Source organism: Scomber japonicus, chromosome 14 (assembly GCF_027409825.1).
Source record: "Scomber japonicus isolate fScoJap1 chromosome 14, fScoJap1.pri, whole genome shotgun sequence".
Taxonomy (NCBI): Eukaryota; Metazoa; Chordata; class Actinopteri; order Scombriformes; family Scombridae; genus Scomber; species Scomber japonicus.
In genome coordinates, this window is record NC_070591.1 from 16,339,146 (window position 1) to 16,364,256 (window position 25,111).

At 39.2% G+C, this 25,111-nt stretch overlaps 1 protein-coding gene across 1 annotated transcript in view; it reads left to right on the forward strand.

The window, feature by feature from the left end:
* Positions 1-1,242: 1,242 nt before the first annotated feature.
* The window catches only part of lrmda (leucine rich melanocyte differentiation associated), a 203,726-nt gene continuing 179,857 nt past the window's right edge, over positions 1,243-25,111 (forward strand). Inside the window, exons 1-2 of the mRNA XM_053332914.1 lie at positions 1,243-1,481; positions 2,144-2,244. Coding sequence (XP_053188889.1) covers positions 1,440-1,481; positions 2,144-2,244 — 143 coding nt within the window. The 5' untranslated portion in view covers positions 1,243-1,439. The remainder of the gene's footprint in view (positions 1,482-2,143; positions 2,245-25,111) is intronic.

Consider the following 25,111-nt stretch of genomic DNA (forward strand, 5'->3'; position numbering starts at 1 on the left):
GCAGAACATGAGGTGAAAAAAGTAATCGAGATGAGCAAAAGAAAATATTGTGATGAAATATTTCCCTCTTGTATAGGCTAGTTTCATCACTTTTTTGCTTTCAGTTAACTTTACACTTTCAGTTGAACTTTTTTGGTTCAATCAATGGGAGATTTTGTTCAATTATTACCTATGACACAATTTTAACCCTATACTAGAACTTTTATTTTCTTGTAATGTGGCTGAAGTGGACCATTAAACAGAGCTACAGAGCGTGTTGCCATTGTTTTACAGCCACAGGGGGCAGTAATGAGCCCAACGTGATCTTGTGTTATAGAACGAATGGAAGATGCTAGTCTGGAAAGCTAGCTAGCTTTGTTGGAAGCGTTTTTGAAATATGTCGCAATATATCGGTCAAATTGAGTTTAATTGTCAGTTGAATGGACTCTTGATTTACACTGAGTGGAATGTAAGACGATTAGGCCTGCAACTAGCATTTTGTTTACCCATTAGCCTAATCTGTTTTCTATTAATCAATTAATTGTTTGGTCTACAAAATGTCAGTAAATTGTGAAGCAAATGGTTTCTCAAGGTTCAAGATTATGTCTTTATGTTTTGTTTTGTCCTGATTTACAATCCACAACCCAAATATATTCAGTATACTATCATATGACTAAAGAAATAAAGATCTATTCACATTTGAGATCATTAGTATATATTTTATTTAAAAAAAACTATTAATCAATTATCAGAATATAGTGATGATTCATTTTAGTTGACATGTAGTCTATGTTGCAGTTCTAAAGAAGATGCAACCTTATCATAACTTTTTAGTTTCATTATATATTGACTTGAAACAGGTGTACTGCTGATGCTTGGTGCTGCTTATTGTGTGGTTGTGAAGCATTTTATACTAAATTATAATAATAACAATCTCTCATTGAGCTTTCTTTAAAATGTTAAGGAGTTTTATGAACACTTGAAACAGGTGTATTGTTGATACTCTGTGCTGATTATCGTGTGGTTGTGAAGCATTTTATACTTAATAACAATCTCTCATTGAGTTTTCTTTAAAATGTTAAGGAGTTTTATGAACGCGTTTTTTAACGAAACTAGGTTTTAACACCTACAGGGAGAAACCGGATCCTTTCTTTCCATCAGCGGACAGTCAGGAGCACTGTGTGTTTTTTTCTTTTTTTTTAAATCAGTAGCCGAGACTGTGCCCGCGTGCTTCCGCACAACAGCAGGTCAGCTGATAGAAACGGCACGCGGAAACTGTAAAGTCAATTGCAAAGCGCCATTAGATCTGCAAAGTTAGCCGGGCTACATCCACAGACATCACCATCTAATGTTTTACACAGCGGGTTTGTTACGCGAGACGGACTTTGGATATAAACTCCAATAATTTTCCAGAAAACACCAAGTCACCGTGCTGTCACTCGCCCACTAAAGAGAAAGTTATGGCAAGCAACGAGTCGCTGGTCGCATTGAATGGGACTCAAGTAAGTTCATTTTGGAAACTGTGTCTGTAGAACTTTGCCCCCACCCCAAAACGTCACCCCACTTGACTCCACTGCATAGGCTACCTAGGTCGTACCTTTATCACGGAGTGTTTTAACAGTAGAGTTCACTGGTGCTAGGTATAGCCTACTGATGTTTATTTCTTCAACATCACCGGTGTGTCATGTGACTCAGTGTAGTTAACGTTAGAGACGTGACTTTCAGTTTTGTAGTTCCTCCTCCAACTAGGGAGGAATGCCTCCAAGTTGCAGCAATGATTGTGTCATGACTGTGGCTCATCGTTTTTGGGAAGTGGAATATGTTGAAACTGTTTCTATCATAATATCTCAGTTGCTTGGTAATTGAGATGTTTTGTTGATGATTGGAAAGTGTTAATGGCAGAAAATATAATTATAACTTCTCTTATCATCATCTTATCAACATCTCTTCAGGGGGTTAATAATAAGACAGTCTCACTGAACTGTTGCCTTATCATTCAATTGACTAATTATTTCAAATGATAGTCCCTATGAAATATAACTTTTTGAGGCTTAAATAACAGTTTGAATGAATGAATATTACCCATAATAATACTCATATCAGATGACATTGTATTATTGCTACTTATCTCACAGTTATCTTTCCATTTTATTATCCTTTTAAGATTTCCTACATTGGACATGACTGTAAATACATTCCAGACTTCCTTGGGGACTCATATGGCCAGTTTGCAAGAAGGCTGGATTTGAGCTTCAACCAGATCAGGTAAGAAGATGAGAAGGCAAACAGCTGACAGACTTCAAACATGTAATCATCTGGATACATATGCTGTCTCTCTCTTCCTCTCTGTGTCTGTTACTGGGAGGCATGCATCTTTAGATTAGGTGCAATTGAATGTGTGCCCTTGGTCTATAGGTGGTCTGAGTGTCATCAGGACATCAAAGAGCTGAATGAGTGTAAGAGCTGAGCTGGTGCCACGCTGGGGCAGGATAAAAGGCGTGGTCGATAAATGTAACATGCTAATTTGAGGGCAAATAGAAGAAAAGATTCCTCTGTCAGGACATGAAGGAACACCTGATGGCAGCTGCTTCAGAGGGGGCTGCCATTTCAACAGCAGGACTAGGACTAGCACAGTTGATCTGGCAAGTAAAAGAGAGGAGATGATGGTTAGAGACGGTGCTTTTGTTTCTGAAACCTTTTCATGACTGTAAGGCCACAACACCGTCTCAATGGAGGCAATTTTTTGTCAAGTAGTTTTCTTGAGGCAGTTGTCTGTGCTGTAGATATGGAGTCCTCACTTTCACTGTTTTACATCATGTATGCACAGTGTTAAGACCAGCTGTGAGCAAGGCACTGTGATTTGGTGTAACTGTTTGAATGTGAGACAGATGTTGCTCGGAAAAAAGAAGCATTCATTCTCAGCAAACCTGCAACCTATGACCCTCTGACCTAATATTTACTACTACAGCTGGGCGATATAGATAAAATCAAATATCACAATATTTTTGACCAAGTACCTCGATATCAATATCATACCAATATTTTAGGGATGACTATTGGTCCATTTACAAAATATTTACACAATGAGATTTTTGATAAATAATCATCAGTAATTTGGATATAATGACTAAGTGGGTAAAGGCAAATATAAGAATAGCTGGAACAGTCAATAAAGGCAACACCTGCCGTATCACGATATTACGATATCTGAATTCTATGATGATATCTAGTCTCATATCACCATATCGATATGATATTGATATATTGTCCAGCCCTAGTTTACACACAGTTGTGCTTAGTATGGGGTTCACCTTTACATAAATGATTGTGTGAAGTCCCAATATTATGCTTTTGGGTGACTATTCAGACTGTTTCATGGATTGTAGAGTTCAGGGGCTGCTTGTGGTTATTTGAACCTGAATACACAGATAAATCTAATTGCATAAATATTGAAATAAATAAATTGAGCAAGTGAGGTGAACAATTGCAATGGAATTTTAAGGAAATTAGTTTGGAGTTTGGATACATTTCACTTTTACAGTCTGTCTTAGGCTAATGTCCATTTGCTCAAGTAAATTAGTTTTAAAGCTGGGTCCAGCTATGTCACCTTGTCTACAATCCACAATGAGGCTGTTGAGTAAAATGTCATCAAAGCTAACAGACATGATAGCAAAAGGCTAATAAAAGTAGATCTGTGGTCTGTGGTCTTCTGATTGGAAAATGTACCCTGCATGTATATTTAAGGTACTGTTGAGATGCTTATCTATAAACTTGATGAAGGCTGGAAATAAATATACTAACAGTAATAGAGAGTATTTTACTTTCAAGTTGTAAATCCTTATAGATTGATGTGCATGGTACAGCATACCCAATATACAATACAGCAGTTATCTAAGAGTTAGTCTACCTCAGAGCAGGAGGAAGTGTGTTATGTCTTGCAAACAGCCTCATGGAGACTGACTGAAACAACCCTTATGTGTGTTGGTTTGGAGATCAAGGCTGGCATTATGTTTCTTGCCCTTGAACCTGTCACATTAAGGACTTGATGTTTAGAATCAAATATTTATGACTCAAGATATTACTAATTCATTATTAATTTTCAGTTCAGCTAATCTCAGATGTCAGATATCATTACTAAACTTCAAAGGGTGGTATGGGCAGAGAAGCGGTGCAGATGTAATGAAGTGGTTCTCCAACCATTTGAGGCTCATATTAGTAGACTATTGATTGATGGTTTGCTAGTGGGAAAAGTGATCTGTTACATAGTGCTTCATCTTTTTTTTTCTCCTGTAGACACTGTTTTTAAATGGTTTACATTGCAAATCTATACGTTGAGTTAACATCAAACACAGCTTGAAGTGGTTTTATGTATTTTTCATTGTACTTGTGTTTCATGTGTACACCTCTGGCTGTCTTTTTGAATTTTACGCTTCTTGTAAAGACGTGTTAAAAGGTTAAAATGTACACTATTGACCTGTTAGTGTGGTCATGCAAGCTGTTACATTATACTCGCACACTCACACACTCACACACTTACACACTAGACCTATATATCCACCATTCCCTCTTAATCTCCGTCTTAGTTGCGATTGGTGTGTGTAGATACTCACATGACAACAGTGGGTCATGGGTGGGTGGAGCTGTGAAATTCAATAAGCAGCTCAACATGTGATAATGTTATATGCTAACCAAGGCAAAGCAAACCCCCTAGCAGTTTTGATCCTCATAAGAATGCACCTAATGGACAGAGAACTCTGACTCACAGCTTAACAGCAGGAAGCTGTTTCTTGTGAAACATAGTATTTCTACTCCTGAACATGTGCTGCTGTATGTTCATTTATTAATAAGGACAAAGTCGAATACCACTACATTTTGATACAATATCTTGCTATTAAAAAAAAAGGAACATGGGATTAATGGTATACAATTTCGGACAATCTCTCCTAGACGGCATTCATAGATTTGGGCTCATTCATACATATCAAAAGTGACAGAAATGGCTGTGTGAAAAAAGAACAAAGGGAGCTTGAGAGAGAAGTTGAAATCCTCACTCCTTTTTCACTTTCACACACCTGGCCAAGCACGGCCAGCGCTCTCAATTCTGACATTGGAAAAGGTACGAGGGGAGTGGGTTTCAGAATCTGAACTATCTGAACAATCAGACAAAACCTTCTGATGGAGTATACTGGCACATTAGCTTTGATGCTTCTGGGTTTCTGGGATTCTGTACCAGAACCTGCACTAATTTAATGTTAAACCTTATTTTGTCTCCAAGTGTCTGCAATCACTCAAGAAGATGCGCACGAATGGCTTCATAGAAAATATTATACTGCCAGATATAGATGAGATGACCAGTGTATCATGATTCCTATAGTGCAGCCATAAGCAAAAAAAAATCTACATAAGTTCCATTACAATATTACAGTGTCTATAATAACACATTATAAGTCTTATATCACAACATTATGGTACTGTACATCCCTAAGCTTCAAAATGTATGAATCTGGAAGTTTTCTTACCCATCAGGCCCTATTTTACATCACCTCTCAGATAGTTAAGACATTTGTGTATTGACATCATGCCCCTGTTTCATTGTCAACTCAAGCAGACCAGGTGTTAACAGATGCACAGCGGACTGCCTTCAGTATCATGCATTCCGTCATGCTGCTCGACTGAAATCGAGAGGGAGACATTGCCAGAGTTTGTTGTAGCTAATATGCTTATTTCTGTCAGCACAACAGACAACACTCATCCACCAACCTGACAATGAGTCACAATGAAAAGCAAGGTACTGCCATCCTGTGTGTTTGCTTAGTGTCTTACACATGTGTTTATGTTTTTGTGTATGCCTGTGCATGTTTGCTTGCATGAAGTGTTTGTGCATCTGTCCCTGTGAGCATAACTGTGAGTGGCTGGGCAGGTAATGGCAGGATGAAATTATGGCAGCGGCCTGTCACACCCACACCTTTCCCTCTGTGTGCTGCAGTGTCACCCTGTCTTATCAATGTGGTGAGAAGTGTGGCTCACGGTGAGATTTCTGTCTCAGGATGAGCTTGGACAGTATTGTGTCATCCACTTTGTTCCAGGTCAGGTGTGTACACATGGCAGTGAGTGGGCATGTGCTGTTGATGTGATTCCCCCTCTGTGACTGGGGTGCACTTTGGGTGCCTGCATCTGTTACATGCAGTGTTATCACCCTGGACACATGAGGTTTGAGGAGGACACATGTCTGTGAGTCACATGAAGAATCCTAACATTGGTAGAAAAGTGATACCTTTCTTCTGAGATCTTCCATGGCACCTTGATAAACAAATCACATCTGTGCAGTGACAGTGTTTGTGAAAGCCATGCCTGCTCTGTAAAAAATGACTGTAATAATCAATATAATCATGTGTTATTATAAGACATTTATTGACAATAATCAAGCACCAACTATAGTCTCACAAAAGCGCCACCCGTGAAGTCCTGTTCAACATCAATGTTTTAATACAAAAACTACAATTAAAATAAATAAATGTTTGCAATTAATAACTTAAAGTAAAATCCTGATGGCACATGAATCTTAATACAAGCCTTGTAATGCTGGTCACATTGTAAGATAAATAACAATAAATGACCCCCCTCCCTCAAAAATCAACCAAGAGATTCAGACTGATCACTCTAAAGCCAAGGGGGACAGAGGCTCACTGATATTAAGAGGTATGTATCATTTGGCCTCTCTTACTTTTTGTGGCACATTGTATGTTAGATCACTACATGTCATCCTTCTGGGTCTCTCAAAGAAGACTTCCAGGGCTTTCTGATAGTCCATCTCAGCCACAGGGGTCCATTTATTTTGATCCTCAGGCAGGCAGCAAGGCTTTTCCCTAGCAGCCTGTTTCTTGGTCTATTGAAATATAATCACATATCTGACATTAGGAAAATGTATACCTACATAAACTGCTCACAGAGAAGTGAAAACAGAATAATCACAGTGTATTATCCTGTTCTTTGACTTTATTAAAACAGGTACCGCCATAGCTTATCTAACGCTGAATTTAATAGCAGCGTTTTACTACTAAACCAACGTGAAATTAGCGCACTTAATATTGTTAATATTTTCACGTAGTACAAAACCACGGCACTCCTGGTCAACAGGTGAGCCAGCGGGTTAAGGTTACGCCTCCACCTTTGTTAGTCTGACTTCAGAAGAAAAATCAAGTAGCCTAGTTTGTGTGTAGTGACAGTCAGTGGTTTGTTGGGTGTGGGGTATTAGGTGATGAAAAAGACACTTATTACCCCCAGGCTTATAATGCACTGGGGGAAACCCTGGGCATCACTATACATTCCAATTGATTGCCATTTTTACAAACCCTCTCATCTGTTACTGAACTTTATTACAGTGCGGTGCTTAAAATGTTCACTTAAATGGCAGAAAATAGCAACACATGTTCAGTCTATTAAAATACAATAGCCTTGCCATAATCCCCACCATTATCACTTTCAATTTCTTTTATGACAGAGTCAGAAAGATGTTGATTCAACTCCATTGTCATTCTGAAGGCTAATGTTTAGGGTAGTATTGTATTGGATTGCATATGCAGTACCAGTCAAAAGTTTGGACACACATTTCCATTGAAGTGAATGGAACAGCTCTTCTGATATTTATTACATTGTGGGGAAAAAAAAACTGAAGGAAAACCAGTTGGGGAAGTGTTAAGGAGCACAAGGTGATTTGTTGCAAATGTTTTGATAGATGGATCAAAAGGTGCTCTGGCTGTGTTATTTGTACAAGATGTGTGGCTATGGCTTGCATACACACATACATGTCTAAAATGAGAAGCATGTTTAGATTCAGTCTTGTACAGTTGTCTACTGTCAAATCCCATATGTGATTGAAAGGTTCTTGTTTGATCTGTAGCACCGGCTCTCTCCTCCATCATTAGTCTCTTCCTCGTGTTGTGGTTGTCCTGTATTGTGTCTACTGTCACACCTGACAAATTTAACACATCTTATTAGTAAAATGTTATTAGCATCTTAATTAGCTTGCCCATCATCCCTGCTGTGTTATCTTTTCACCCCTGCGCTACACTGTAGTTATTTCACTGTTTCAGTTACAGTTCAGAGTGATTGATTTACATTTTTTATTATTGCAGGTTATCAGGTTTTGTAAAGGTGGCACAAAACACCTTTAAAGCTGACTTTAAATTCACTTTGCAGGAAATATTTGACCACATAGACCTTTTTTATTTAGCTGTGAACTAAACTGGGATCATGTCCAGTACTACTCGCTATATGATCTGAAGACCAATGAAACACTGACATTCCTCTTTGATATACTTATAAGAATTTTATGTAGCAGATGAACTGAAATTAGACTTTCAAGCTGAAATTCATCCTGTCATTACAACAGAGGAGTCCATGTTAGACGTTAGCATTGCAGATGAACCTCAGCTACCTGTGCATGTGTGTGTATGTACAGTACAGTATGTGTGTGTGTCTCTGTGTCTGAGGGGGTATGTGCTCACCCAGGCTATGTTGGTGATGGCAGGCGTTTTGCATTTTAATGATAAATCAAGTATGCTAACTTGCGTTTTAAAACGAAAGTGCTCTAAATGTCGCCCGGCTGTCAAAATGAGATGTAAGTAGTCTGATGAAAAGAGAACAAAGAAGACAAAGTAGGGAGGCCTGGTACACTGAGAAATGAAATAAAACCTTGTATGGCCTGTCAGCTGTGTCGTTTTATATTCATATCTAAAGAACATTATAGTATTACTCTGCCGCTCATGCCTCACTCATCTGTCTCTCTTAATTCGTCACAGGCACCGCTCTGTCTTTCAAGTTGCTGTATGTCAACAGAGGAAGGGGCCTGCTAATTGACAAATGAGTGTCACAGACATCAAGTGCTCCTTTTCTATCCAAGCTAGGTAGACTCTGGTTGTTTGATGGTGGTGGTGGTGGGGGGAGGTTGTTATTGGCAGAAGCCCAGTAAGAAGCATCAGACTGGTCCTAGAATGAAAAGTGACAACGGGAAGAGAGCCTGTCATTGTCTTGCCTAAGTGTTCAATCTGCAGGGATGCCGGTATGCAGATAAAGTGTCAGTTAGGAGGAGAGGATATGAAACATTGGCAGTATGAAGTCCTCAAATCACTTAACTGGGAGCAGAGAGTGTGTGTGTCTGGTAATAGTGGTGGCATACTCTGTTCTGCTGAGGAAATATATTCCATATCCGATCTATCAGGCCTGTTTAGGCCGATATTCTAGGATAACCTGATCTGTGTCTCATAAATTAAGAAGGGTGCAGCACTCCTCTGGCCCTAAGAGATTTAAACCAGAGAGATGAGAGGGACATGGTCTCACAGGAAATAACTTATTCATATCAGGGACATTGATATTTTGTATCATTCTATGGTATTGGAAAAAAAAACCTTTTTAATTTTCACCAGGACATTTATTTTTTATTTTTTAAATGATGTACTACTCCTGGGAAAGTGGTGGGATGACACAGAGCTAAGGATGTTATGCTTAATGGATGGCTTGTCTTGCTTCTCCATCTTTCCAATTTGAGGTTATATCAGAATTTCCTTTTATGTGATTGCTGCAAACACTTTTCTCACTGTCGAGGACAGTTCCAAACGTGCCAGCAGAGAGCTTGAGTCTCCAAGTCATAGTAAAGTAGTGAAGAACAATTTGTTTATCAAAACCATATGTGCATGTGATGAATGTGACGGGTCAAGTCATTTAGATAAAATGATGTGCTGGACAGTTTCAACAGTACTAATATATTTGGATATATCTTAAAAAGATTAAATGATAGGCATCAGACACAAACCCTCTTCCTGAGTTCAAATTAAGACAATAATCTTCTGGTGTAACTAGGAACCACTTCATTTTTTTCCCTTTTTGGCAAGATGGCTAACTTGTATATGATTGAAAGCTCTCCCACAAATTGCAACCAAACCGCAATAATGTGGCCTTCATTATGTCTTGCATTCATAGTTGGTTTGTTGTTTTGTCTTTGTGTTTATAATTTTGCAATTAAATGTTCCCTGACAGGCAGATAATGTTTGATCTGCATCTTTTAATCCTCTCCATTGAATCAAAACCAAGTATTAGTTCAAATCTACTGTTTGAAGGGTTAGGGTTAGGGTTGTATGTATAAACAGTACACTTTTCCTGGATAGACTGAATAAGATCTTTAGTCTGTGAGGGCAAGGAAGGAATAGATCTTAAAGGGAAAGTTCACCTAAATAGAATTCACATACAGTATGCTATAATCTGCTTCACAGTTGAACGTCCTATATTCATATATGTTCTTTTATAAAATGTAATGTTGGCCAGCACAATAAAAGTTTCACCTGGTTATATCATCAGTGTAAGTCTTGACAGCTTAAGTTTAATTTTGTTTGATCATCCCTCACACCATCAACAGTTGTCCCTTCAAATAGTATAGTTCGTCCAACCACGTCCGCCTGTAGCTTTACTTTAGTGAGCGGAAAGACAACAACATGGCACAAATAAGGTCTTCCACCCTGTTGGTTCTTGCAAAGCTGCTATGGTTTCACACATTGATAAGTCATGTATAAAGAGAAGTGAAAATCGGCTCTTACCTTGTCTGCCAACCTTGTTCAAGGAAGTGACAAGTATCACCATGGCAATAAACCATCTAGTCTTTGGTCTTGCCCACAACATTTTGCAGAAGTAGACACATAGGTGATAGTGAGTTATACATTGATTCTCTCCAGAAACAGCAAAAAAGATTAAAAATAAACTTGGTAAACTCTTGTCCAAAGTCCACTGGAATAGCATGATGCAGATGTGTTCCATTCATTTGTATTTTTCTAATTGGCAACACATTTAGTAAAAGGACAAAATCATCCATACATTAGTCTGTCTCTCAATATTGTTTCAACTGTGGCCATTAAAGCAGGTCACAAATTTGTAGTTTAGTTTTTATACAAGGCGAATCAATTTCCTAAAACAGCTGGACACTGTGCTTTTAAGCAAATGTTACCAAAACAGGAGTAAACAGCGCATTTGTTGGGGACTATTTTCAATTTCAGGTTAATACACATTTGGTTAGTATTTACAGCAGCAGGATGGTTTATGTGGGATTGACTCAAAAACATGTTAGTCAGTGGAACAGTGTAGCTCATTGATGTGCTTCTTATAGTTTGTGGATAACAGTGGAGCTTTATGGCACAGCTGTACTAGGTTTTGGCCACACAGACAATACTTATTAGTAGGATCATTTCATTGTTGGTTTTAGTCTATTCCTAGGCTTTGTTGCCCATAAGAAAAATATTTTTGGCCTTATACTGTAAGCCAGTCGAGTAGCCACTCTGTTAGTGCACAGTTCTTTTACCCTCAGTGTAATACACTGTATATAGTATAAATATTTATGTTTGTTAAAACACAACATAAGCCCACTGATGGCAGAGGAAGCATCTGTTAATCACTGTCAGGAGCTGCCATCAGCCCTCTACAGCACTCCACAACATCCTCTCTTCTTCAATCTGAGGCCATCTTGTGGTTTCGGATCCTGAATGGAAAGGAACATCTTTATGTTCCTTTTGTTCACATTATAAATACTGGGCAGTGATGCCATTCCTTTTATGACTGCGTCACATTTTTTATTGTATATCCCAAGATGGATGGCGTGCCACTGACACAGAGATTTACAGGCCTTCAGCTCGCAGTGGCAGAGCTTTAGAAGGGCCTGCTGACATCTAGCCAACACTTTGGAGGAGGAGAATAAAAGCTGACATTTTATTGGCTCTAAGAGAGAGAGAGAGAGTTGGGGGGCAGGGAGGAAAGGAAAGAGGAAAGAAAGGAAAAGAGATTCTGTTTCTGTACTTTATATTTTTCAGCACTGCCAGCTGTCAGGGGGACCTCGCTAAAAAGAAGGGATTTATTGGGTATTATTTAGAAACTTGTCAGTGGTAATAACTACAGCTATGATTTCAATTATCACCCACTAAATATAGCTTAATTCACTGCCTTGCTGGCCATAATGAGCCGCCCTGACATCATTTTTCAAAAATTCGATACCATGCTATTTTAATATTTTATGTTGACCACCGATTTAATTTTCCTCCCTGGTGCTTGGCATGTGGCAAGGTCCCACTCCCTCATGCGCAGTTGGATAGGCAGAGCTATTGAGTTCAAAGCTGTCCCAGGGATATATTTTTTCCATTGACAGAAATCCAATTAGTTTTAGTACACAGTCTGGCTGAATAAAAAGGGTCTTAAAATCTACAATATGTTTCCTTAGCGTTTTAGCAGAGTGCAAAGCCAGTGATGGATCTTTATGATTTGACCTGATGGGGCCCAAGTGGACATACTCCCTTTTCTATTTTGGCAAGTGAAAAACAAACTGTCCATATGTCTTACTCATTTTGATAGGCAGAGCAGAGTCTTTTGATATTGCGTAAACATCTACAGTACAGTGCATGCAGTGGCTAAGATCTTGACTCTCGTACATATTTAAAGACTTATTAAATACTTTACAACTACTACACAAATTCTGCTGAAACACCATGTAAATACGGGAGAGGGGAAAAAAAGTCAAATGTATAATTCATTAGTGACATGTTTAGTAAGTAGACGATTTGGGGAGAGTTAATGTGCGCTCAGGTTTTGACATGAGGGTGTGCATTTTTAAGCAAGCATTAAAAGGCAGATGATTAGGACTGGCACTTAGCTGTCAATAACAAGCTTGCTGCTTGAAGTTGATGATGTGGGTGAATTTTGATATTCAAGCAAGTAACCCATGCAGAGTCATTTAGGATACCTGCCAGTGATTAGGACCTCTCTATACCGTGTGAGTGTTTTGCCATAAAAAGAGGGGAAGAGTGCGCCAACTTATGTTTGAGACACAACCTGTGTCTCTTTTAGCCCATAGCTCAAGCACTGTTTATGTTCACCCCATCACACTTAGCCATCTCCCAGATTGATGATGTAAGCAACTGGAAGGCATGGAACATATTAGAACAGAGCATGGAGAGGGGCAGCCATACTTCTACTTCCCTTGGCTGAGTCCCAAATGGAAAAAAAAAGAAAAAAAAAAGGTTTGGAGCCTGTTTTGGAAGAAGAACAAAGGAGCTTCCTTTGGTATGGTCTAGACAGTTTTGGTCGCTTCATGGCTTTCAATCTCCCACAGTCTTTCCTAGAAGGCCCAGGGGTGAAAAGTGAAGACAGATACATGGATGTATTCATGCCAAGACTTTAGAAGGATGATTGCAGTTTTTGCCATGTTTTGAATTTTCGGGGGGATGATTTTTTTAAGAGGGTTGCATGATAAATGTTATCAGTAGATGAATAAATCCTATGACCATCAGATGCAGTCAGAAGCTCTTATTAGAGATAGCAGCTTTTGAAGGCCTCATGATTACTAAAAGAAATTGCTGTTACATGTTGGTGAGGATGAGGACCTAATATAATATTTTTTTTAAATATATGTGGTTTGGGTCAGGCTTAATCATGGTTTGCCGCTCTTAAAGTGATAAACTGCATTACATGTAGGCCATCTTTTTTGCTTGCTCTTCAATTTCTGGCCCCTAACAGCTTTCGTGGGGTTTTTTCCCTGCACTCCTGTAGAATGCTTAAACCATCTCTGGATCTGGACAGCTGTGCCACATTCTCAGCACAGCTGTAACTCATTTCCTGTTTCCATTTCAGATAAACTTACTCACATCTTTCACAGCTTTCACTTATAAAAACCACTGAATGTCCGTCCAAGCCGCCATCCCAAGTACTTGATATTGGTCAGACAGGAAGATTTGTGGGAGATAACAGCCCCCGTGCTCTCACCCGACTGCACTCTTGTTCTCCCCTTTCCTCTATTATTTTAACTTGTTTATAGTCTACATTTTCTGGTTCGTTTTGCGAAGCATGAAGAATAAGTTAAGAAAAACTGTAGTTAGGAATGAGCTCAGAAATCAAGGGCAAGCGATGGGTTTTTTGAGGCTACATCTGACATCCATCACCATGGAAATATGTTTTAATGGTCAGGCAGGCTGCAAGACATCAGTAAGCTGTTGCCTCACTTTTCCACCCAGGGACATATTGAGATAAGAAACAGTGACGGCATGTTTCATGTCCATGCTGCTGACACGTCTTTGCTGGAAAACTACAAGGAACAACCCTTCCATTTTGGGGCAGTACAGTTTTCTTATTCTCTGTTTTCGCTCATAGAACCCTCTCTCCATTAGGATAAATACATTGACTCCCATCATAGTGGTTCCACTGTGAGCTGCTGACTGCACCATTAGCTGACAGTATTATTATGTGAACAACAGACCAAACAGTCTTCTGATCTTCTCTGTCTGTCCAGACGTTTGGTGATGTTTAAGAGTTTCTCCCCAGTGGTAATGGTGAGATAGCTTTTGTACCGGGGGCACTGTAGAGTTTCTTTATTTTCTCCCTCTGTCTGGATCTGGGGCCCCTGGGTCCTCCAAAGCTCAGAACATGTCTGTACTCAGATGTTTCAAAACACCAAACAGCAGAGGAAGAGGAGAAGGAGGAGGCAGAGGAGGAGGAAGAAGAAGGGATTAAGGAGAGACGAAGGGAAATGGGAGGAGGGCAAGGAATCCTCACAGGAACGGAGTGTACATCTACAAGCAGACCAGGCAGAGAGGCCGAACAGGGTCTGTAGACTTGTGATCTGAGGGCCGTTTGTGTGTCAGTCAGATCAAAGTCTTTTGAAGAGCAGGAGAAATCCCTTTACCTTCTCTGACTATGGCAACCCTTATTGGAAGCTGGGTGAAAGGAGGGGGATGATAACAGTGCAATGCTTCAACTTGTGATGCTTTTTATTGTTTTTGCTTCACTTCAAGTAAAACACACATTCACTCCAAGACAGTTTTATTCATGTAGCTTTAGGCTCATTGTTTATAGATTGTGTTACACGTAGCATGTCAATAAATATGAGCACATACATTTCAAGGCATTTAGATACACTAATATAATATCTGAGTGACTGCAACCTCTGGTCTGTGTGCTTTCACACATAACTATGTTGATTTATGACAGGATTTGCTTTACTGTATTAAAAAGGAAGACAGCTGCTGTTTTTTCCTAAGCAACAGATGTAGTGTTTTTATAGTTTCATACAATATAAGATTCATTGGTCGGTTGACAGGAAATAATTGCTTTTTGTGATAGGAAATATTTGTGAAAGGCTAATAATGATAATAATAATAATAATAATAATAATAATAATAATGATAATATAAAAACTTTACTTAAATAGCATCTTTAAAAAAAACAAAGTTACAAAATGCTTTACAATAAAAACAGATAATGGAAGCAAATAACATCTGTGTCACTACTAGCAGCTCATCATATGACTGACAGAGCAAACATAATCAAAAGTATATGTTAAAATCATCTCAACATTTTGTTTAGCACTAATAAAATGATCAGATATGATAAGAGTTCCTTCTAGCCGTTCCTTCTAAGATCAAAAACAAAGCTATAGACAAGAATGGTATTTAATGTACTATAAATACAATAGTACAATAAATACCACCGGTTAAGAAAATGCCATAAGATGAAAGTGAGTCTTAAGAGGAGATTTAAAAGAGGACACTGGATTTGCCTGTCTAAGATCTCCTGGCAGGGAGTTTCACAGCTGAGGGACCTGACCAGCACAGGGCCGCTCCCCTATAGTGACAATTTAGACTGACTTGTGAGTGTGAGAGTTAGCAGATCATAGATAAAGGCAAGAATCTGACCAAACAGGGCTTTAAAAACAAGCAGTAAAATCTTGAAAAAAATTGTAAAACTCACAGGTAACCAGTGAAGGATTGGTGTAATGTGGTTGCATCTCTTAGTAATGTTAATAACCTGGTAGCGGTGTTTTGTATCAACTGCAGTATTTGGATGTTTTGCCGCCTGCTGATACGAGCGTAACATGCTTTGCAGTAATAAAGTCTGGAGAAGATAAAAGCATGGATCACCTTTTCGAAGTCTGCAGATGAAAGGAATGACCTGATCTTGGTTAGCTGTCTTGGTTGGGCAAAACAGGACTGCAAAAACGTATGTCACCTGAGCATCAAAAGACAAATCACCGCCAAAAGTGACCCCTAGGGTACAGGCCTCATAGCAAAAATTATTATAACGCTTTTCCACTATACAGTTTTAGCACTACTCGGCTCATCTCGACTCGGTTTCCACTAGGGATAGTACCTGGTACCTGGTACTTTTTTAGTACCTGCTCTGCCGAGGTTCCAAGTGAGCCAAGCCGATACTAAATGTGACGTCAACAGACTGCCGGCCACTGATTGGTCAGAGAGTCCTCGCTGGAAGAGTCATGAGCCGTCCCACACAAGAATCAAACCCGGCATTTTTAAATACTGGCAACAGTGTTACAGCGATTCAGCTCTCTTCTCTTGCTTTGTGACAAAAAAGGCAGAGCAGTAAGTACACCACTGCCTCCATGTCCTCCATTGTTTATGTGTTTGTGTCACGTATAAAATGAAGTCACAGCAGTTTCGTGCAGCCGTGCTATGACGACCCCGCCCACGTTGAGTCGGTACTATTGTAATGGAAAAAGGTTGTTCCTGGTACCGTACCGAAACAAGTCGAGCCGAGTAGTGCTAGAACTGTATAGTGGAAAAGCACCATTAGATACCTAGGTAGGTACCCAGACTAGAGGAGAGATTGTTAATGCTGCTAGTGCTAGGGCCGGAGGGGGTAATTATAATGACTTCTAATTTGGAGTCATTCAAGTGCAGAAACTTACATTTTTAATTTCAGTGAGGTAATACATGAAACATCTGTTTTACCAGGCTTACAGGGGACATACAGTTGGGTGTCATCTACACATGAAGATGGGAGGACATGAAATCAGTCTTCAAATAAATAAAGAGATTGATGGTTCTGGTTTGCATTTAAACAAAACAATATCCATACCACTGGTGTTAGATGCAGTATTTGTTACTGGCCATCCACTCGTCAACTCAGATTTTGAAGATTCCTTTTGGTAAAAATACAGAGATTTTTGGGAGTGGATTTAAACAGATTTATACAGTGATTTTATGTTTCCACTTACCAAGCTAAGTTTCCTCCTATGAGAGGGCATTGGCAGCTTACTGTAAACAAGGTCCTTTTACAGTAAGGTCAGCTCAACCTATGAAATAAATGTAGAGAAAAGAAATTAACCTGCTGACAGTGTTTTTCTCTTTAGCACTTCTGATATTATCTCATTAGTCTGCCTCCTACATACTTTGTTCTCCTGTATTTTTACTTCATATTAGAGTGTATTATATGAAAAAATCAGTTAATTCGCTAATGACAGTGTTGATGCAGTCACCTTGGCACAGAGAAACTTCTGTCTTCATTTGCAATTAAAGCATTTTCTGCTGCCTGACTGCTAACATCATAGTTGCTCTGTGTCATTATTATGTTTTGTTATGATTTTGTTGGTGAGAGTGTAGGGATGTGTGTTTTCTTAATTGGCTACTGATGAGACTATTTGACAGTTTAAGTAATTAAACGACAGAAATAGTTAAATGCTTTATATTAGCACTACATATTATTCTGTAGCATAAACTTTCATAAATGTGTAGTGATGGCAATTTGGTGCGAGAGCAAAGCGCTATGCTATGCTACAACAATGAACATACAGACCTACACAACTGTTCCTTTAACAGAGTGCCAGACAGTCCGTCACTCATACTCACTCCCTCACACTAGGAACGTGTAGTGAGTGTATTCTTCCATGGGCTTGGCTGTTTAAATTAATTATTAGTTTTATAGCGGACCCTGAGGCCCTGCACAGGCAGCTAATCCCTGTAGAGGGCTAATCCGACCCTGCGTTACAGAAAATCAATGCTGGTCTTTGGTGTTGGCATGCCATCAGGGCACGGGGACACATGTCAGACAGGCCTCCTGATTTTTTCATGAGGTGTGTTTTTGAAGTGGTGGAGCCAGTGGAGGATGCTTGAGGTACCCAGAATTGAAAAGAATATCCGGAAGCAAGAAAAGGCTTGTATGACCAAATTTCTCCTGGGGTGTTGGTGATGCAAGTGGTGTGGTTTTGTGCATCATCTTATCTGAAAATGGATGAGATTTGGTGCTGTCAAAAATGTGAGTCGTATAAATTTATAGTGAAAGAGTGCATATACACAGCTTATGATATTTGGAACTAAAGAAGAAGAAGAATAGTTGTAATAAAAAGCTCCTCTAACCTGAATGTTATATTTTTCATCATCATACTGTAACACTCCCTCTGTGTTAAGATACTGTGTCTTTGTATCCTGCTGTGCTCCTATCTGTTGATAATCATCTTTGGGATGTTGGATAGGTAGTGACTGCTACATTGGAACCATGAATGACCTTCCGGCAACCTCTGTGATGATGGATGTGTGTCGCGGATGAGTGTCCCACAGTCATCAAGGATTTGAAGGGATTTTGTTTGCAGTAACTGACTGCAGATCAAGTCTGAGTTATGTCATGTTTGCTATTTTCACTGGTTTGGTGGTTGATGATTGGTGCCAGTTGAACATCAGGCTGCACTGTTTGCCTGATAATTTGATGAAAGGAAAGGACTGGAACAGTCATTTTGAAAATGTCAATTTGTGTCTTTTTAGTAATAAATCTTTTTTTTCTTTTTTTTAATGAATCAAGACGAGAACATCCTATTTTGTTTCGACCATAATACACACAGTCTGTGTTTTGAGATCAGTTTAATATCTTGTCAGATTTGATACACTGTCAAAATTTAAACCATCTTCTTTTATTTTGTCAGGGTTTAATACCATTCAGAGGAAATATGAATATTTCTCATTCCTCAGTCTCATTTCATAATCTCAACTGTCTGTCAGTAATTGGAGGAGAGATGGAGAGAGAGATGATCTGACCCAGTCCCCTACTTTTTTACACCTCTCATTCTGCCTATTAGTTTTGGATTACTAGCTTTCTCTCTCTCTCTCACTGAGACTGGCAGCTGAAGATAATAGCATTCATAATGTATGGAATTTCATTCCAAGCTCCTCTGTGTTTCTCTTTATGAGAGAACAAAAATTTGTCGAGCCCAGTCAGTCTATTCATTTCCTCTATTGGAAGATTAATGAGAGGAACAGCGCTGTCTCAAGCCTTCTGTGACAGGCTTCAAAGTCCCTGTACAGGAAGACCTGTGTCAGTTCATCTGCAGAGTTCACACAAGCTGCCATATATTTGTGTTAACACTGTGGCAGTTCATTAAGGAGGGTAGCACATGATCAAAACTATATGTTAAAATCATCTCAACATTTCTTGCCCATTTTGTTTAACACTAATGAAGTTGGTAGATATGATAAGAGTTCCTTCTGGCCGTTGTGGGATTTAACTCACTCGTCAAGTGAGTAAAGTGTTTACAACGGCTGACCTCAACACTAATGTTGTTTGATGTAAGCTTGACTTTATTAAGTGAAATCTTTGTGGACTGCCCATGACATGGGGAAGAGCACCACTAATGAGGAAATGATGTCATTAGAGAACCGTGTGTCTGGTCATGAGACCTGTATAACTGTTGGCTTCCCTTTCTTATCTAGAGCAAGAAAACATTCATTCCCAGAAGAACACAATATTCTGACTCCTGTCAATCTATCCAACCATAGTCTATACTGCTTTACACTAGGACTTTTAAATTCTATGTTATACAGTACTAGTGGACCTTACGTATTATCTGTTAAATCCATCTTTTACTTATCTAGCCTGCATAATGATTAATATAACAGCTACGAGGCTATATTCTGAAAAAAGGGATATGTAATATGTGTCCTGAAAAAAATGGAAATGGATTGAAAATGAATAATGCAACCTCAGAAGGACCTCAATATACTCACCAAGCTCAATAACTAGGCTATAAATTTAACTACATATGAAATGTTGAAATTGAACAGAGTCCTGTGTTTAGCTGTTGTTCCTCTGCTGCTACAACCCTGTGCAGTCTATTAAATACCAGTAAAAACTCTCATGTGACAGTAAGAACTGAGCCAATTTTTTTTTCTCTCATCATATGACTGACACAGCAAACAAAATCAAATAAGCATCAGAGCTGTCATAGATTTTCCCTTGAGAGCTCCTTTAAGGTTTACTCTGTGTGCATGTGTGTCATCTATACCTGTGATCTTACATTTCAAACAACGTTGGCTTTTCCCCCCTTACAAGATTCTGACCATAGGTCCAACATTTGAGATGAGTTGTTTAAAATTGCTGGACTGTCTTAACTTCTAATGCTCTGTTTCTGCAGTCCATCAATGCAACTAAGGACACCATTTTTTCCCATTTCCCTTTGTTTTTATATCTGGTTACTCCAGAAAGCTGACAAGAAACTGTTGGTGTAATTACTACTTTTCAAATATTTACATATAGATATTACCACTCTACCTTTCATTCTCATAATTTATTAGTTAATTCTTGGCTCATCATGTGTGGATTCGTCACTTGTTTTGAGGGACTCTCCACTGTAAGGTATTTCAGACAGACCTGAGCATGACTATCTCTATCTTGTAAATTTGTGGTGAAACACGGACATTAGTACAAGCTACTGCAGTGAATTGAATTTTCTAGGAACATGGCCGTATCTTTTTCGAATTTCACAGAATATTCCTGGTCTAAAATAAAACAGCTTGTCAATCAGAAAAACTACCCTACCCCTTTTATATAACTTTATGCTGCAATCAAATTCATAAGTAACTCTCATACTCCTTGGAAAAGTCAAACATGCATGTGTGGATATACATGTTTCATGACTATACAAAGTTGGGAGAAGAATTTCTGTAAAAAAGAAAAACTTTCTTCTTTTGCTGTACACAGGCAGCAGAACAGTGTATTTGCTTTACACTGCTTTGATTAAAGGTTTTAAGAGAGAGAAGACATTTCTTTTGCTTTATGGCTCTCTTTGCCAGCTTGGCAGCAGCACTAGCATTTAAATGCCCATTAACAACCTTTTAACTGTCAAGATCTTTTGAAATATGGATATTTGCTTTCCTCACTGCTTCAGAGCCACCAAAATTACTTTTAATAGCACAAGTGCTGGAATTAATATGTTCCTTCATGAGCAGTAGCCTAGCCGCACGTCATTCTAGTGCAAAGGAGTTTACCATTGATGTCTGATTAGGAGTGCAAGGGGAGATTAATATATGTTTCTTCCCCTCATTTGTTATCACTCTTTTAGTGCATTGACTGACTACATCATGTGATAAATAGAGGGAAGCCTCTGCATTTCCTGAGTGTGACACTATCTATCTACTCGTCAGCCCAGCTCCGTGTTGATGCGATGTCTCCTCTGACAGCACATCCAAAGTCAGCTGCCTAGTCCTGTGCAATTTCAGCAGTAGAGGGGAAGGTGTTTGGGATCTGCATTTTAATCCTGGCCTGTTTAATGTTTGCCCCCTGACAATCTGGGCCAGACATCATTTTAATGGTATGTACAGTGATAAAGCCAATAAAATGTCAGGATGATTGATAATCTGAGCATTATAGCAATATGACTTTCCCGTTCTCCTCTGCGCTCCAATGATGGTTTCCAAATTGAATTCTTTATGTGTGCGTGCGTGTGTATGTATGCATGCCGGTGTGCGTCTAAGGTGAGAAGAAAACAGAAGAAATCTTGTTACTTTCTAGTGAATCAGTTTTTAGTGCTAATACGTTATTTCCAAAATAACAAACCATATCGGTTGAATAGATTATCTCGGAATTTTTGGCCTGTTTACTGTATATTTGTCTGGAAAATATGGATTGGAGTGGGGACGATTATAAGGTTGATTACCATATTTCTTCTGTTAAATAAATGGTATGAAATCTTGCTTTCCTCTGGATGTCAGAAGCTGTGAATGCATGAGCCAGGCCTCTGAGGCCCGTGTGTGTGTGTTTCATATCAAAGCTGGCTTATTTTCGTCTACCAGGGATTGATGGGAGCTGTGGGAGAGGATGCCGTTCATATCTCTTGACTCGTGAACTTGTCCAAACACAGGTGGACATTGACATGCCACAGACTCCAGTGGAGGAATCAAATGTTACAGTTGTGCTTTGTCAGTTGACTGTTATAAGTCTGGCATTCCTTTCATTATTTCATTATTATAATGGTATCCCATTGGTGCTATTTTTATCCATTTAAACATTAACCTGTCTGTTCATTCAAAACTGTTCTTCAAAGCTGTAGACTCACCTTGAGGCTTATAGATGAGATCATACAGCTCTGGTTCATTGATTTATTGCTTGCTATTTGGTAACCAATAGCAATTGGTTTGAGATTGACAACACATGTAGACCTGTACTGCAGTCAGTGTCTCTACGGAACTATGAAACAGCTCCTTTTATCTTCCGTAACCTCAGAGCAGTCCTGCCTCTGACTGGCAGTCATAGAAAGCTCTTTGTTTTATGTAAATGGTGATTGATGACATGTCTGGCACAGCCTGCAGTTTTTGACAAAAAGTATTGATGGCTGCTCTCAGTAAAGTGTTAGTCCAGGTGACAGAGCAATCCATTTTAAGATGAATGAGAGAGAGAGAGAGTGAGGGAGGGGGAGAGATAAAGGGGAGGTGGAGAGAGAGACTAAAACAAGAATGTCATCAGCACTTTCAAAGGCTGTAGTTACACATTTGTAACTCTAGTTTAATGATCAGAATACACACACATACACACACACACACACACACACACACACACACACACACACACACACACACACACACACACACACACACACACACACACTGCTATTCTATTTTTTTAACTGTGGGTCCGGTGCAATTGAAGCACCAGCAACAAGTGACACGGAGCCAAACGCCAACAGAAACAAGAACACGTTGCATGATGCACTTACCAATTTTTGTTTAATATTAAAATGCCAAGTACATCATCACTTCCCACTGCTTTTACCCTCTCACACACTCCTTGAGGACCCAGCGCTTTTTACTTTTTAATAGTGGGACTGTGGCCATGCAATATAATGTCTACTAAAACCAGAGTAGTTAAGATACTGGATTGTGCAAAACAGTGAACAAATAATCAAAAAAACAAAGGAAAACCAAGATAATACAAAAAATAAAAACAAAAACACTGCATTATTGACTATATTTATATTAAAAAGAACATCCATGTCTGTGATACAGCATATGAAATGTTTCTACTTCAATTAAAGATCAAATATGCTGTTTAATGTATGTACACATGGCCTGTGTTTCACTTCACTAAAATGCAATTAATGTAATTTTGGTATGTTGGTAAACATTATGAGTAGTCTGTTAACTGAGCATTTTAGCTTTAAAAAAGAAACAAACAGTATACTATAGGCTCATTTAGATAAAGACACTGAAATATTTAGTAACTCTCTTCTCTTGTACAACTCTACATTCCTCATACTAATGTTTTTATGAAAACCCTAAAAATGTACTCTGAATGTAACTAGTGAGTGAAAAAGCTCTCATGCCTCGTCAAAATATACCTGTCTGTCAGTTGAGGCTCATTTACTGCCTGTGGGAGTCAGAGCATTTACAGCCACTGGATTTGTTTGAGTTGGATAATGGGTCGGTGATCCACAGGGGCAATTCCATCCCCTGTGCTCCATCTCCTTTCTGACTTTAGGATGATGAATGTGAATTTACATTTGCTCTATATGCTTTTACACTCTGCAGTAATGTAATTTCACTAATGGAGCCACTATCAAAGAAAAGTTTACTTTTGGATCTAAGAAGTGAGGAATGTTCAGAGGACCAGCCAGCCAGAGACTGCGGATAGCAGACCGGTCTGATAGAAACAATACGTCTGCATATGTGAAGAAAATACGTAATAAAAACTACTCCAAAAATGGACCTGGTGCTGACGTGTGTCTGATAGAACCAGATTTAACAGATGCTTCAAGGGGACCTTAACCCATGAAATCACGCTGTCCTGCATCCAGAGCCCCACCCTCTAACTGCTGTATAAATAGATTCTCGTGACAGGGTAATTCATCTCTGGCCATGAAAACATCAGCTTTAAAAGACAGCTCGCTGAGACCCTGCGCTTGTTAGGGGCCAGATCAGCAGCCCAGATGCCTGGGATGTAAACTCATGAAGAGAAGATTAATTTATCTGTCATCCCTGACTTTGACAGTTGTTGTAAATTTGACTCTGGCCTCTGCACACGGAAGGGAGGGGAGGGGCGCAGGGTGGGAGAAAGCAGAGACGAGTGAAGATATGGAGAGGAGTGTGAAGAGGGAGGACGGCTTTACCAAGGGAGGGGTAAGGTAGGGTTGAGTGTGTGTCAAAAATTTCAAACATATAATACTGACAAGAGAACTCACTCACTCACTCACTGCTGGTGTGCACCTGGACTACATCTACAGACCACCTCTCCAGATGATGTGTTTGGAAACCTATTGTTCAGAGAATATTTGGCAGCGATTTCAGCCAAACTACCCTGCCTCTGACTTCTAAGAACACCCTTTCCTCCTCACCATTTTTTTCTCCTTCTGCTCTTTTCAAGATGGTGGCCACATAAGGCAGGCTGGAAAATGAGTAGTGATCGTGTCAGGGAAGCCATTTGGGGTCTGATTGATGGTAGCAGGCGAACCACAGCAGCCATGTTCTCTGATCTCCCTATGTGCACACCATGCCTGGCACTCTCTGAGAAACAGTAGAAGTTTTTTTTTAAAGTTAATGCCACTGCCAGACATATTGCATTATATTTCTCGTCATATCTGTGTCAGTGTTTCAGAAAATAGATGATGAATTGGGATGTGTGACATGTTTATCATTGGAGAGGAGGATGAGCTTGCTTTGAGAGACAGATCATGTATGTTATAGCTAACATTTATTTTTTTACTTGAATTAATAATTGTAATAATAAGTCAATTGAAATCAATAGGTTAATTATAAGTATTGCATTGTCAGTGTTACTATAAGTAAGCTGAATAATTCATCGCATACACATAATTGCATGTTTTGCACACTGTGTAGCTTCAATAGAAACTGTCTATTTAAAGTTTTGTGTCATGCCCCTTTTTTCCACAGATCCTGAAAAGCCTTTTTTCAGGACATATAGAACCACATATGTGGATGTAGTTATGGTCTTAAGCGTAGATACAAGACTTGTGCTGTCAATAAAGAAGCCCCCTGGGCTTTGGCTCAGCATGAGAATTATGATGTCTCCTCTTGGTTTCATTTGACCCCTCTATCCT